The following is a 12,600-nucleotide window of genomic DNA, read 5'->3' on the forward strand; positions in this document are numbered from 1 at the left end:
TATGCCTCGTAAATAACAATGCGATGTTTCATGTAAGACAGTTAAAAGGGAAAGGGAGTATGAGTACAAAAGTGGGGTCCCCAGGGCTTTAACAGCCCTAAGCCCCCATAAACGTGTCGCCTTACTCCTCACTCACGAGCACTACCTCACGGAGCCTTCCTGAATCTCACTGCACCTGCTTATTATAGAAATTAGTGAATACAATATATTTATTCTATAAACTAACATGTTTAACCTTATTTATTAGGGGCAGGACATTTTTCAGTGCAGAGTTCGTACGTGTGGGCAGGAGTGTTTTTGGAAAGATAGGTTTGGTGTGGGAAGTCATTTTCCTTGAATCGGGGGAGTGCATCATTGTTAAACTTTTAAAAATGCCTGTTTGAGTCAAACCACACATCTTGGTAAAGACATATTTTCTATGGAATTGGTACTGGCTTTTATGGGAAAAATACCATCATGTAATGTACATTAATATGCAGAAATAATTCGAATCTTTTGTGAGCTCTTTGTTACCATTCTAAATCTCAAGTAATTGAGACCGTTATTTGAGTCGTCATTTGTATTATCATTGTATGCCTTCTTTAATAATCTTAAATAAGTAAAGTTATTTGAATCTCCATTACTGTTCTGGACAAAAACAAACTCAACTGATACGATATTAGCACCAGAATATCCACGGCTCACCGAAACACCCGGTGTTTCTGATAACCCAATCTGCGTACATTTACCGCTCGCACCAAGCTCCACACGAGTTCTCGCGTTCACGTCCTGCATGTTTTGTGTGACATTATCCTCACCTGCAGTGAACTTAATCCATTGCGAGGTGTCGTACGGAGGGGTGCGTCCAACGGGCACCAAGCACTCCAGACCGCTACCAGAACGAGCCTCTCTGTTGAACGGCTCCGTTAGCCCAGAGCGTGCCGTGACAGGAGCTAACGGTCTGTGGCGCTGAGCGTTCGGTGGGCATTGTCCGGTTGTTTGAAGGTGGCGGGTGGATCATGGGGGGGAGTAACGATGCATCGATTAATCGATCAGTATCATTTCTTAGAACCCGCGGTACTTAACAGCCCATCACGTGTGTTCGAGATTCGATGTTTTTCTATTCGCAATTGTTGCATGCAACAGGTTCATGCGAGCCCCTGCAGCCACTAGAGGCTGCTACATTCACATAACTGTAAAAAAACAAGTTTACCGCATTTATTAGTTCATCAAATCGTAACGATTCTCAAATAGCTTTGGGGGGGTAAATTGCAATACGACTAGTACATTTATATGAGTAACTAAACATATATATTGATGTTTAAACCCTTTGCTTGTGCAAATTTTCTCCGCCATTTGAAAAAGTTATCTCACAATGAGAGCTGACTTCTGCCTCCGAGCGCCATGGCAAAGCCCTCTTGGCCCATTGAACACACCCCGGGTGAGGCAGAGGGTGATGCTGGTGGTGGCTAGGGGGTGTAGTGATAAAGGTAATTTATGGATTCAAATATTTGACTTCTTTCCATAGCAGCCACCTAAACGATTATCTTTGTGGTAGCTGGATTAATTTGAAATACTCTGCTTAAACATATTTTATTTCCTATTGCAACGTGACATGTGAACATGTCATTGGATCAGGATAACAATGGTTGTTTATTTTTAAACACCTAAATTAACAAGGACCATTCATAATGAGAGTACAGTCATTTGTAGCCCTTTGTCAATCCACTACTTTGTGAAGGACTTTATCTGCTTCGTCAGTCGTGGGGGTTGTTTGGCCATATTTCACAACGGGATGGCAATGGGAATACCCAGGACATATTCAGCAACGTTTTGCCACGGCCATCGATGTTTGCCCTGGCCAGATCAGAGTAAGTCTGCATCGTTCATAATGCAATACATAAACCACTGTGCCACCACTGCTCCACCCCAGGCCCATTTAGGAACGGAATAAACAACGTTTAGCCATCATGATAGATGTAAAATATATGCGCAATTGTGAAATACAAATGAGTGAGTTGTTGGTATGTCTTCAATTTTCTTCTCTTGGCAGGGGGATGGTTTTTGACACTCTTTATGGAAACCTACTGAAGGTGGACGCATATGGTAATCTCTTGGTCTGCGTCCACGGATTTAAATTCATGAAGGGGTATGTATGTTGAACTTCTTTCACACCATACGTAGCCAACTTTGCTAATCGGAGCTGCGGGGTAAAGACGACTCGTGGATTTATACGATGCAGAAAATTCACCCACCTATGATTTAAGTTGAACACGGAAAGGTTAAAAAATACATACAGTATACCGACAATCAAAATATTTCAAAATGTATGCTGAACATGCAATATTTGCATATAGAAGCAAACATAAAAATGCAGCACTTTGTGTTTTCTTGTAAGTTTTACAACCCATAAATGTGTCAATTTTTTCTCCTCTTTATATGATCGAATGGTTTGGAAAATCACTCTTAATTTCAGATCAAATATTGGCAATGTCAGAGCACATGCCAAACCGATGCCTGTAATAAGTTTATTTTCTGTACCTTGATTACAATGCTTCATACAAAGAAGACCATATTGCATACCAACTTAGAGGATAATTGTAAAGTAACCTTGGGTACGTGCTTTACGTTTTCCATTGATAATTAGACATACTTTCTTCAATTATGCAATTCTATTGGTAATAATTGAGGGTTAATATACAAGTAGCTTAAAAACACATTATACGTTTATCAGTGGATTGTGGCAATGATTACTTAGGTAGTCTTTAGATACAGTACTTATACATGTCTGATAGTCTTAGTGTCTTAACATATCTTTCGTGGCTTCCTGTGTTGTCTGTTGTATTTTAGGCCTGAGATTAGAGAGCAGTACTCAAACAAGTTCATCCAGAGAGATGATACCGAGAGATTCTATGTCCTCAACACTCTCTTCAACCTCCCTGGTAAGGCCAGTTCAATTTCCTGAATAGATGTGGTGTGGTCATTGGGATTTATTCACATATAATATGATATCATACATGCCCTTCAAGGTTCCAAGTCTACATTTATCTTCCGAACATGTTGCCATACGCAAAGGATAGAATAGTCTACAATAAATAAAAGTAACTTACAAAAGCCCCACGGCCTTCTGGGAGTACGTGATTTCAACAGCATTGATGCTGGTGGAATGCTGCTGAAATTATGCATTCTCAAAAGGCAATGGGGTCGATGGGATGTGAAAAAAATACTTTTATTTATTCCGTAGAGAGACTTATGTTATGAAGGTGACATTATCTGCTAATTTAAAGGATAAAAGGGTCAATTTTCTGATTTTTTTGCAAGAAGTTCAGTGATACATTTATTCCACAAACCAATCTCTGAAACATGAAGTGCACTGCTGTGTGACATTTCCACATGGTTTCTGCATCATTGGTATACAAACCGAATATGCCCAGGAATAAATGATATTCATTAAAGCATTTACATCCTACAACCTCCAACACATCCATATGCATCAGGGCTTTCTGCTAGCAGTAATTCAGTAGATTTTAATACAATTTTTTGTACATATGAAATTAGTTTTTTTTTTGCGCTAATATTTGATAGTATGCAGAGTATAATAAAACAAAAAGATTCCACGGATTCATACCCATCACAACAATTTGCAATTAAGCGTAGAACATATGGCTTAGTAGTTTGCTACTAAGTCTTACGATGAGTGAGTGACATCCTTGTGATGTACTGTACGTACATGAGTGTTTACTAGTCAAGAAACATAAACACAAAGTTTGGTCGAGAAGCAAGAAACGTGCATGTGCCTGTAGGCACGTTTTATTAGGCCCTGCTCGTATATATGTGTACATTTTGTCCTGTTAAAATATATATTTTTTATGGTGGGGAGTAGTGTCGTGGTTAGCACGGCCAACAACAGTGGTGAATATCTAACTAGTCCTGGGCCTCCCTGAGGTTGACGCAGCCTTAAAATGAGTACCTGGTGTGGTGTGTAAACAGCACCAATGGGGAGACAAATGCGGTGGGGCATGGCGCTAGGCACACCACCCCCTTCTGTGCCATGTTGGTCTTCATGGTGCTCACTAACAACAGTCTGTTAATGCATTACAGAGGATCTTAAAGTTTTGTCATTGGCCAATACCTGTGCTTGGCAGTTCATTGTATTGATGTTACTCTAGTGGTGCTCAGGTGTTTGGTGGAATTAACACTCTCTTCCATAATAGAGTTTTTTTTGGGTTAGATCGCGTAAATATATAAATGTGTCGTTAAAACCCGCCACCACCCGACACAGCCAACTAGTAAGGGTTGTCACGTAAATCTAAATGTTGTGGCTTGGCTCTCCAACACACCGGTGTGCTGTGCTAGTGACGAATTGGCCACGTTCTGTTTACGTGACAACCCTTACTAGTTGGCTGTGTCGGGTGGTGGCGGGTTTTAATGACACATTTATATATTTACGCGATCTAACCCAAAATTACTCTATTATTGATGATATTGGTCGCGAAAGCCTACGTGTTAAACTAACACTCTCTTGTTTTCCTCCTAAGTTATCTCATTATAATTTTATTTGCTTTTGAGACCTGACATAGACCCTGAAAGCTATATAACCAAAACCACTATTTTTATTGTTCATTTGCAGACCATATAGAGGTTTTGCATACAAGTTGCACACTCTGCAAATATAAAAGTACACAAGCCATTCTTGATGTATGGTTTACTTCTACAATTACTAAACAGTGCTTATGTATCTGTTACCTGTCCACCAGAGACCTACCTTTATGCATGCCTTGTGGACTTCTTCATCAACTGCACTCGCTATATAAGGTGACGTCTACATTTTTTGCTCAAAATAAAACACCACACTCCACATGTCACAATGACATACTTACCTCCCCTCTCGGAATTCGTCTGCTTGTTCTACTACCTACAGTGACCACCGTTGTACGATGGCTGAGTGGCATCTTTGCCATGCTTGGTGAGCTCTGAAGCCATGTACGGTGGTGACGGCCTGCTGACAAGTCATGGCACAGGCTCAAATGGCATACGTTTGCAGACAGGAAAACTTGAGTGCTCTCACAATTGCCACCATTGAATGAGTAGCCATACATTTAAGTTGTCTGATTTTTGCCGGACATGCTGGGTAAGTCAGAAAGCATGTTGCGTGCTTTGCCACTCCCAGTCTCTCTTGCATTTTGCTGCCAACTGGCATCATCAGTAATACAATTAGTGCAGCAAACATACCAGTTTAAGAGGTTACATACTACCTAAAACAGTAACCATAGACTATTATTCAACTTAATAATAATAATTCTAATGTATAATGCGCATTCCATCCTGGGATCCCAAGGCATAATGCACGAAAAAGCCGGAAACAAAAATAGAACCAGGGCAGCTAACGAATTTAAAGGTGGAAGGCCAGTTTAAAGAGATGGGGTTTCAAGGCAGACTTAAATATATAGAATTATATCGAATTGCTCTGATTGTCTGATTTCAAGTGGCAAGGTGTTTCATAGCTTGGGTGCCACGCTAACAAAAGCCCGATCACCAGAGCACAACGTAGACCTGGTTGGAGATCAGAAGAAGATCCCAACTTTATCAACCAACTGCCTCTGATGGGGCAGGGTTATGGATACATAAACCACTTTCATACCAATCATTGACTACGACGTGGACACCTAACCCAGCTCCTGGGTGCATATGGTGTGGGGTAAGGTGCAGAGGCAAAGTGGCAGAACGCTCTGTGGAGAGATATCACATTATATGTGGTAGAATGCAAACATCTACTTGGCCAACTCTCAACTATGCAACTCAATTGCTGATTTAGAAAATAAACATTGAAGTCCTTTTGAAAAAATGAACACTCTCTGGCTTGGAATTACTTAAGGTATGTAGTTTATTTTTCTTCAGATTTAGGATCTGCCACTGAGCATTGGATAATGCATTCTGCTGTACATGCTACATAGGTTACAAAAAAGTGGTCCTTATTGATTTTCGATTTCATTTGGGTTTCTAATTGATGTTTCCACTGACGCATCATGAATCCCCCGAGGTTAGGCTATTTTTCTAAAAATATCTCGAGTACCACTTTATTACAATGTCAGAGTTTAAGAGGTGCATGGTCAAACTAGAGTCGTTACTCAGTGAATGTTACCATTCAGGAGTCTACACTGCAGTTCTGGATACAGTTAGCTGGAGAAAGTTAGAAGCAATTCCTCAATGAGACTGCAATACAGCAGAATGTGAGTGTGGACAGTGTGGTTGGGTTGACAGAGTCAATGCTAATGTAGAGCTGTGTGTACTCAACATAGAAGTGAAGGTTCAAATAAAAAACTGGAGATGATTTTGCCAAAAGGTACCCAAACCTTTGCCCCAACTACCATCTTATCACTATTCTCAGCACTGGGAAAAGTGTAAAGCCACGTCTTACTCAACCGTGTCGAGTTTTTGCTGACCCATTGTGGTCCACTACAACAGTCCACGATGGCCACAGTGACCACTGTTTGAGCTCAACCGTCAGTTGACGAGACCACTCCAAGTGGCCTACATCGATATTAAGGTTACCTTCGACCAAAACTCCCTGTGAGAGCCCCCAAAGCGACCGTATACTCCCCCCCCCCCCGCCCCATTTCAACTCAGGCTGATCCAGGACCTTCATGCGGGAACCCACTCATGTGAAGGCATTGGATCCAACATATTTGGCTCCTTTGCCACCACGTCTGGGGTTCGGCAGAGCTGCATTTTCGTTCTAGCCCTGTTCTGTTGTGCCGTCTACTGGATTCTCAGTTGATGCAGCGGTGACCCGGGCATGCAAATCAGAGACTCGCTATTCACGGACCTTGATTATGCACATGACGCAGCTCTGTTAACAAAGAGGCCCAATAATCAATGATTGGCAGCACTCCCATCGGGTGGAAGAGGAGGCCAGCATCATGTGGATGCACACTTCCTGGATGAAAACTTTAATCCGATACACTAGGTCACGAGCCCCCGTGAATCCCCGTCCTGCTCGTGGGATAAGTCGTCGAAGCCACAAAGACATTTCCATAACGAGGATGTGACTTCGACTCTTCCAGCTAATCACCAGAGGTGCATCACTGATGGATAATTTTTGGGTCAGGTGGTCCACGCCTGGAGAAACAAGTGGCTAAGCCTTGCAACAAAAAAGCCGAATATACACAGCACTTGCATCCTGCCAGTGCTGCCGTGTGGGTTGTTCAAAGGCGTGGACACTGCTGAAGGAACACGGGAGACAACTCTACAGTCTTTCCGCATTAGGTGCCAGTGCTAGATTGTCAGAGTCGTGGGGTGCGACATCGTCACAAACCAGGCAATCAATGCATCTGGGACATCATCACAGGTAGACGCTATTCCCTCTTTGGACACGTCAGGAGACTTCTGAACAAAACTCTTGCCTCTGCACTCCAGATGCACACTACCAGCGCCTGGCTAAAATGCATAGGGATGAGTTTTTTGTGAATAAGCATAAAAGACTTGTCATATAGCTGGAGATATAACAGATTTGAACTATGCTCCATGGATCTTGCAAATACAGGTTAACTCCCAGTTTATGTAAGTTAAGATGGAGGCTTAGCAGACATGCTGTCTAATATAGTTAAATAACTATCGATAGACAGAAATTTGAACGAGGTTGATGGAGGCTAAGATGCACATGTAAGTATGAAGCATTTATTTTACGAGTCTCAATTGTTGAAGCCTCCACATATCTGTTATGGTGTTGACAAAACACATCCCATCTCAGCTGTGGTTGCTTCAAATGCTTCTGTTAGCAGCTTGAGCTTTTGTGATTTTTGGCATACACCTCACCTTTCACGTAACATCAGCGTTAAACCTCGCACTTGAAACTGCCGTCTACTCGCGATTCTTTAAAAACGAATGATACCTTTTATTGAGCACTGGCACAATGGTTCACGCAACTTAGCTATGAACTCAGCGACCCAATTCAGTTTTGTGGCCACGGCTAACGTCAGTGGGCAAGCGATATGAACAACGGGTCCTGCCTGCCACTTCAAACAATAAACAATACGATTTATTTATTTATTTTATTTTACCAGGTAAGGAAGGTCCACTGAGCTATATTTATATGTAGCTGTTAAATCTTGATTTAAAGCTTTCGTGACTGCAGGAATTCATACTCTTGGGTCTTTTGGTCAAGTCACGTAAATAAAAAATAATAGATTACGACGTTTTGATTGGAACACAAGCAATCGTCTTGAGGCGAGAGAAGACAATTGCTTGTATTGCGATCAACACGTCGTGATCTATTATTTTTTTATTTACGTGACTTGACCAAAAGACCCAAGAGTATATATAGCTGTTTTTCAGAAGCGACCTGGCCTACAAATTAAGACTCAACAACGTGGCTCATCATATGGAAATGTTTAGCAGCCAAATATTCTAAACGCATGTTGATTCTAAATGTGGAGGGAAAAACTGGAGGACCTGGAGAAAAATCCACGCGACCATGGGGAGGACATACAAACTCTAAATATACAGGTGTCAGGGTCGGGATCTGATCCACAATCTCCTGCATACCGGGTGAGGTAGTTAACATCTCGCCACCATCACTACTCCACCAATCCGCACTGACCAACGTGGTGAAGTATCGTCAAACAACCAACATTACCAGCACAGAGTGGGCGGGCCCTTGCTAAGCAGTGAATTGACTTATTGTTAACTCCATGGACACCGTGTATGACGGTAAATTGGCACGTGCCACAACAGGAATAGAGTACATGGACAAATTAATAGGTAACATCACAACTTCTGTGCCTTAGCGGTAATTCCTGCCACCTATCACCACAGGACAAGGACAATGAGAGGCAGATTTATTGCAGAGATATGGTTAGTATTACCTTCACCACCAGTGTGAAATGGGTGGGTGTTTTACGAATGCTATCTGCTGGGATATATAGTACATGACTGTAAACAATCTGATGGTTCGTTCAAGAAAACACTGCGTTCCACACAGCTTTCCGCTGTAAAATGTCCCTGCTTTGAATAGGGTAACCTTGATAAAAAAAAAGCAAGGGCCATACTATTGTATTGTCTCGGCCTCGCTGTGCGCTGCGTTGCACAACTATCCGAGTAGTTAACCTCGCATTCAATAAACCTTCAGAGCCAGGGTGAACATCCGACTCCAACGTATTTAATCAATATAACAAGGTAAAACTGATGGAAAACACAGCACAAAATACAGCATCTGTTAATACTTGTGTAGTGAGCGAATTCTGACACACATCGAGTAGAAGGCTTCTTATTTATTAAGAGCAGACAGGGCGGTACACTTCGTAACACGGCTACACCCCTAGGCTGTCCAAACACGCAGCCCATCTCCGTCCTGCGTAGCCACGCTGGCTGGTTGACGAGCGCAGCGGTGGCGACGGAGCTGGTCTTGCAGAAGAACCAGCCACGTGGTCGAAGACGAAGAGAGGAGCTGGTCTTGCAGAAGAACCAGCCACGTGGTCGAAGACAGGAGCTGGTCTTGCAGAAGAACCAGCCACGTGGTCGAAGATGAAGAGAGGAGCTGGTCTTGCAGAAGAACCAGCCACGTGGTCGAAGACGAAGAGAGGAGCTGGTCTTGCAGAAGAACAGCCACGTGGTCGAAGACGAAGAGAGGAGCTGGTCTTGCAGAAGAACCAGCCACGTGGTCGAAGACGAAGAGAGGAGCTGGTCTTGCAGAAGAACCAGCCACGTGGTCGAAGACGAAGAGAGGAGCTGGTCTTGCAGAAGAACCAGCCACGTGGTCGAAGACGAAGAGAGAAGCTGCTCTTGCAGAAGAACCAGCCACGTGGTCGAAGACGAAGAGAGGAGCTGGTCTTGCAGAAGAACCAGCCACGTGGTCGAAGACGAAGAGAGGAGCTGCTCTTGCAGAAGAACCAGCCACGTGGTCGAAGACGAAGAGAGGAGCTGCTCTTGCAGAAGAACAGCCACGTGGTCGAAGACGAAGAGAGGAGCTGCTCTTGCAGAAGAACCAGCCACGTGGTCGAAGACGAAGAGAGGAGCTGGTCTTGCAGAAGAACCAGCCACGTGGTCGAAGACGAAGAGATGACGACGGCAGCGACACAACCAGAACCCAGACCCCACGCTAACAGTTCCGAAGCTCTGGTTCGGTGCTCCCGAAATCTGCCTGGTGTGGCCAAGCTGCACCTCTGGCCACGCCCCCTTTCTAGAACCTTCCAGACACTTCGGGATGGTTCCCGGAGCTTCTCGACTGACTCCGCCCTTGACCTTTACCCCAGATAGACCCCTTAATAATAAGGCATTATGTAATGCCGCTATAACCGTAATTACCCTTACAGGCCGGCAGGTGTCACCCTGTCATTACAATAATACGGCATTATGCAATGCAGCTATAAGCGTAATTACCCCTATAGGCCGGTAGGTGTCACCCTGTCATTACATTTGTGTAGTTTTGTAGATTTGAGGCAGACAACTTCTTGTCTTTTTCTTTCCGGGCCACTTTATTCACGATGTCAACATTACAGCACTTGTTGCAGCATGCCGAGATTCCGCCGTGCGCCGCTCGTTCGCTCTCTCACTCGCCGCCTCCCGGTCTCACTCTCTGCGGTCCTCCCTTCGTCCCTTCGGCTGCCGTGTCTCGCTGTCTCAGCAGGTCAATACCACGGCAGCTGCGGCGTTTAAGCATGCCGATGTACGGACTGCGCTCACGCCCACAGGGATATTCTAGCTAACCTATGCTGGTCCGGCTTCAACTTGTCTTGTCGTCTGTATTCAGCCCACTCCCCTCCGAGCTCGTTCGCTCGTCTTATATAGGCCTCGGGACCCTTCCCGAACACATGCACGTATAAAAATATCATTTCGCGACCCTTCCAGAACACATGCACGGATTATTTCCTTTCCCTTTATTTCTTATGGGAAAAATTCGTTTGGTAGATGCCATTTTCGGGATAAGTCATACCTTCGGGAACGAATTAACGATGTATACCGAGGTACCACTGTATGTTATTTTGTGGAGAGGATATCAACTCACCAGTGGATTTTCTTATCTGAAAATGGCACCTCCTACTTGAATGCAGTGACGAAAAGGTTCCCTGTTCCATTTATGCCACATTTGTATTTGGTGGTTTATCATACGGGAGTATCTCTTTAAATGTATGATGTTTTACAGGAACATGCAGTGGCTCCATGCCAGGTTAGGCAGTGAGCTCCATCTCAGGTTTTCTAGGCAACAAATCCATACAACTTCCCAGGAGAACAAGTCTTGGCTTGTATGTATGTTTTGGTACTGGCAAAGGAGGTCTAATGATGTAGATGCTCACCCCGTGCCCTCATTACTTTGATAGTGCATTGTCTTTGAGCTGTACGCCTTTTGGCGTCATCTGGTCGAGCACCAATTGGGTCGAGGCTCAAAAGAAAGTCGTCCCTTGGTGTGGACCAATCAGTTTCAAGGACAATGCACATATTATCATAGTATGTTTTTGTTTGCATTTTGACTGCAGGTATTGTGGTTAATGCAGACATGAATCCTTGTAAAAAGGTTTCAGTTTTGTTGCCAGAAAACAGGGAAAAACCCCTATTATTAGCATTATACTGTTTATAACCAACTCCCCCCCCCCCCCCCCACCGGGCTCTTAGATAGGAGGTGCTAAAGGTATGGGACATGTTATTTCACTAATACAGGTCAAAGTCTCATTCATGCATATGCATTAGTAGCTAATAGTAATCTGGCTGGCAATGCAAAGTTTGTTTAAACTTAAGCAATGATAACACTGTGTAAAATGCATTTATTTATTGTTCCTGGGTAGTAAGTGTTATTTCCGAATTGCTTATGCCTCAAAAGTACAGAAATGGTTATTATTATTCCCCACAAAATTTGCTTTTGTGACCATGACAGTGATATTTGGAAATTTACCTAATTCCCAGAACATTCCAGATAGATTCAGTGCTGAGTAAACTTGGAGTAACTTCTAGAACATTCTTAGACCTTTCCAGTAATATAAATAGTAGTATAAATACAGGGGCCTTAAGCCCACCAGTTCAGTCTAGTTCCAGCTGCCGAAATGGATACATATCTGCATTTTTCTGAGATGGCAACAAGAGGCTGCAAGCATCCGGCAGACATATTTTGCTATGTCTGCGGCCAATTTATCAAGACAAGAGCGACAAAGCACTCTGTTGAAGCATCTGCTAAGATGTGTGAGGCCTGCAAGGCACATTCCGGCATGCCTGTCGGGGAACAAGACAAACCCTGGGCACCTCATTTCACCTGCGAGCAATGCAAAGAAACGCTGGAAGGTAAGATGGACAATTGTTGCTCGGAATTTTATGTTATAAAATTTGTTACAATTTTAAAAATTGTAAAAGTTTTTAATTTTATAATGTTTTACAATTTTCAATGTTATTGAAAAAAATATAACATGAAAAATGTTGCGAGAATCTCTTACACATTAGTCATGGGTGAAATAAATGTATTTCTGTAGGATGGTACAGAGGGGAAAAGAGAGCCATTAAGTTCACTATCCCAAGAATTTGGCGGGAACCCACTGACCACTCAAGCAACTGCTACTTCTGCATGGTGGACCCTTCCAAACGTCGGACTGGCAAGAATGCATCTGCTATCATGTATCCGGACCTTCCTTCATCCATCGC

The 12,600-nt window shown here is 43.3% G+C and overlaps 1 protein-coding gene across 4 annotated transcripts in view; it reads left to right on the plus strand.

The window, feature by feature from the left end:
- The window catches only part of LOC116940516 (cytosolic purine 5'-nucleotidase-like), a 49,221-nt gene that overhangs the window by 11,591 nt on the left and 25,030 nt on the right, over positions 1-12,600 (plus strand). For all 4 annotated transcript variants that reach the window (XM_032950432.2, XM_032950435.2, XM_032950434.2 and 1 more), the window contains 3 exons: positions 2,033-2,128; positions 2,830-2,921; positions 4,737-4,794. In XM_032950432.2, coding sequence (XP_032806323.1) covers positions 2,033-2,128; positions 2,830-2,921; positions 4,737-4,794 — 246 coding nt within the window. The remainder of the gene's footprint in view (positions 1-2,032; positions 2,129-2,829; positions 2,922-4,736; positions 4,795-12,600) is intronic.

This window comes from Petromyzon marinus, chromosome 9, assembly GCF_048934315.1.
Source record: "Petromyzon marinus isolate PM22_M1 ecotype Great Lakes invasive population chromosome 9, UKy_Petmar_22M1.pri1.0, whole genome shotgun sequence".
Lineage (NCBI taxonomy): Eukaryota > Metazoa > Chordata > Hyperoartia > Petromyzontiformes > Petromyzontidae > Petromyzon > Petromyzon marinus.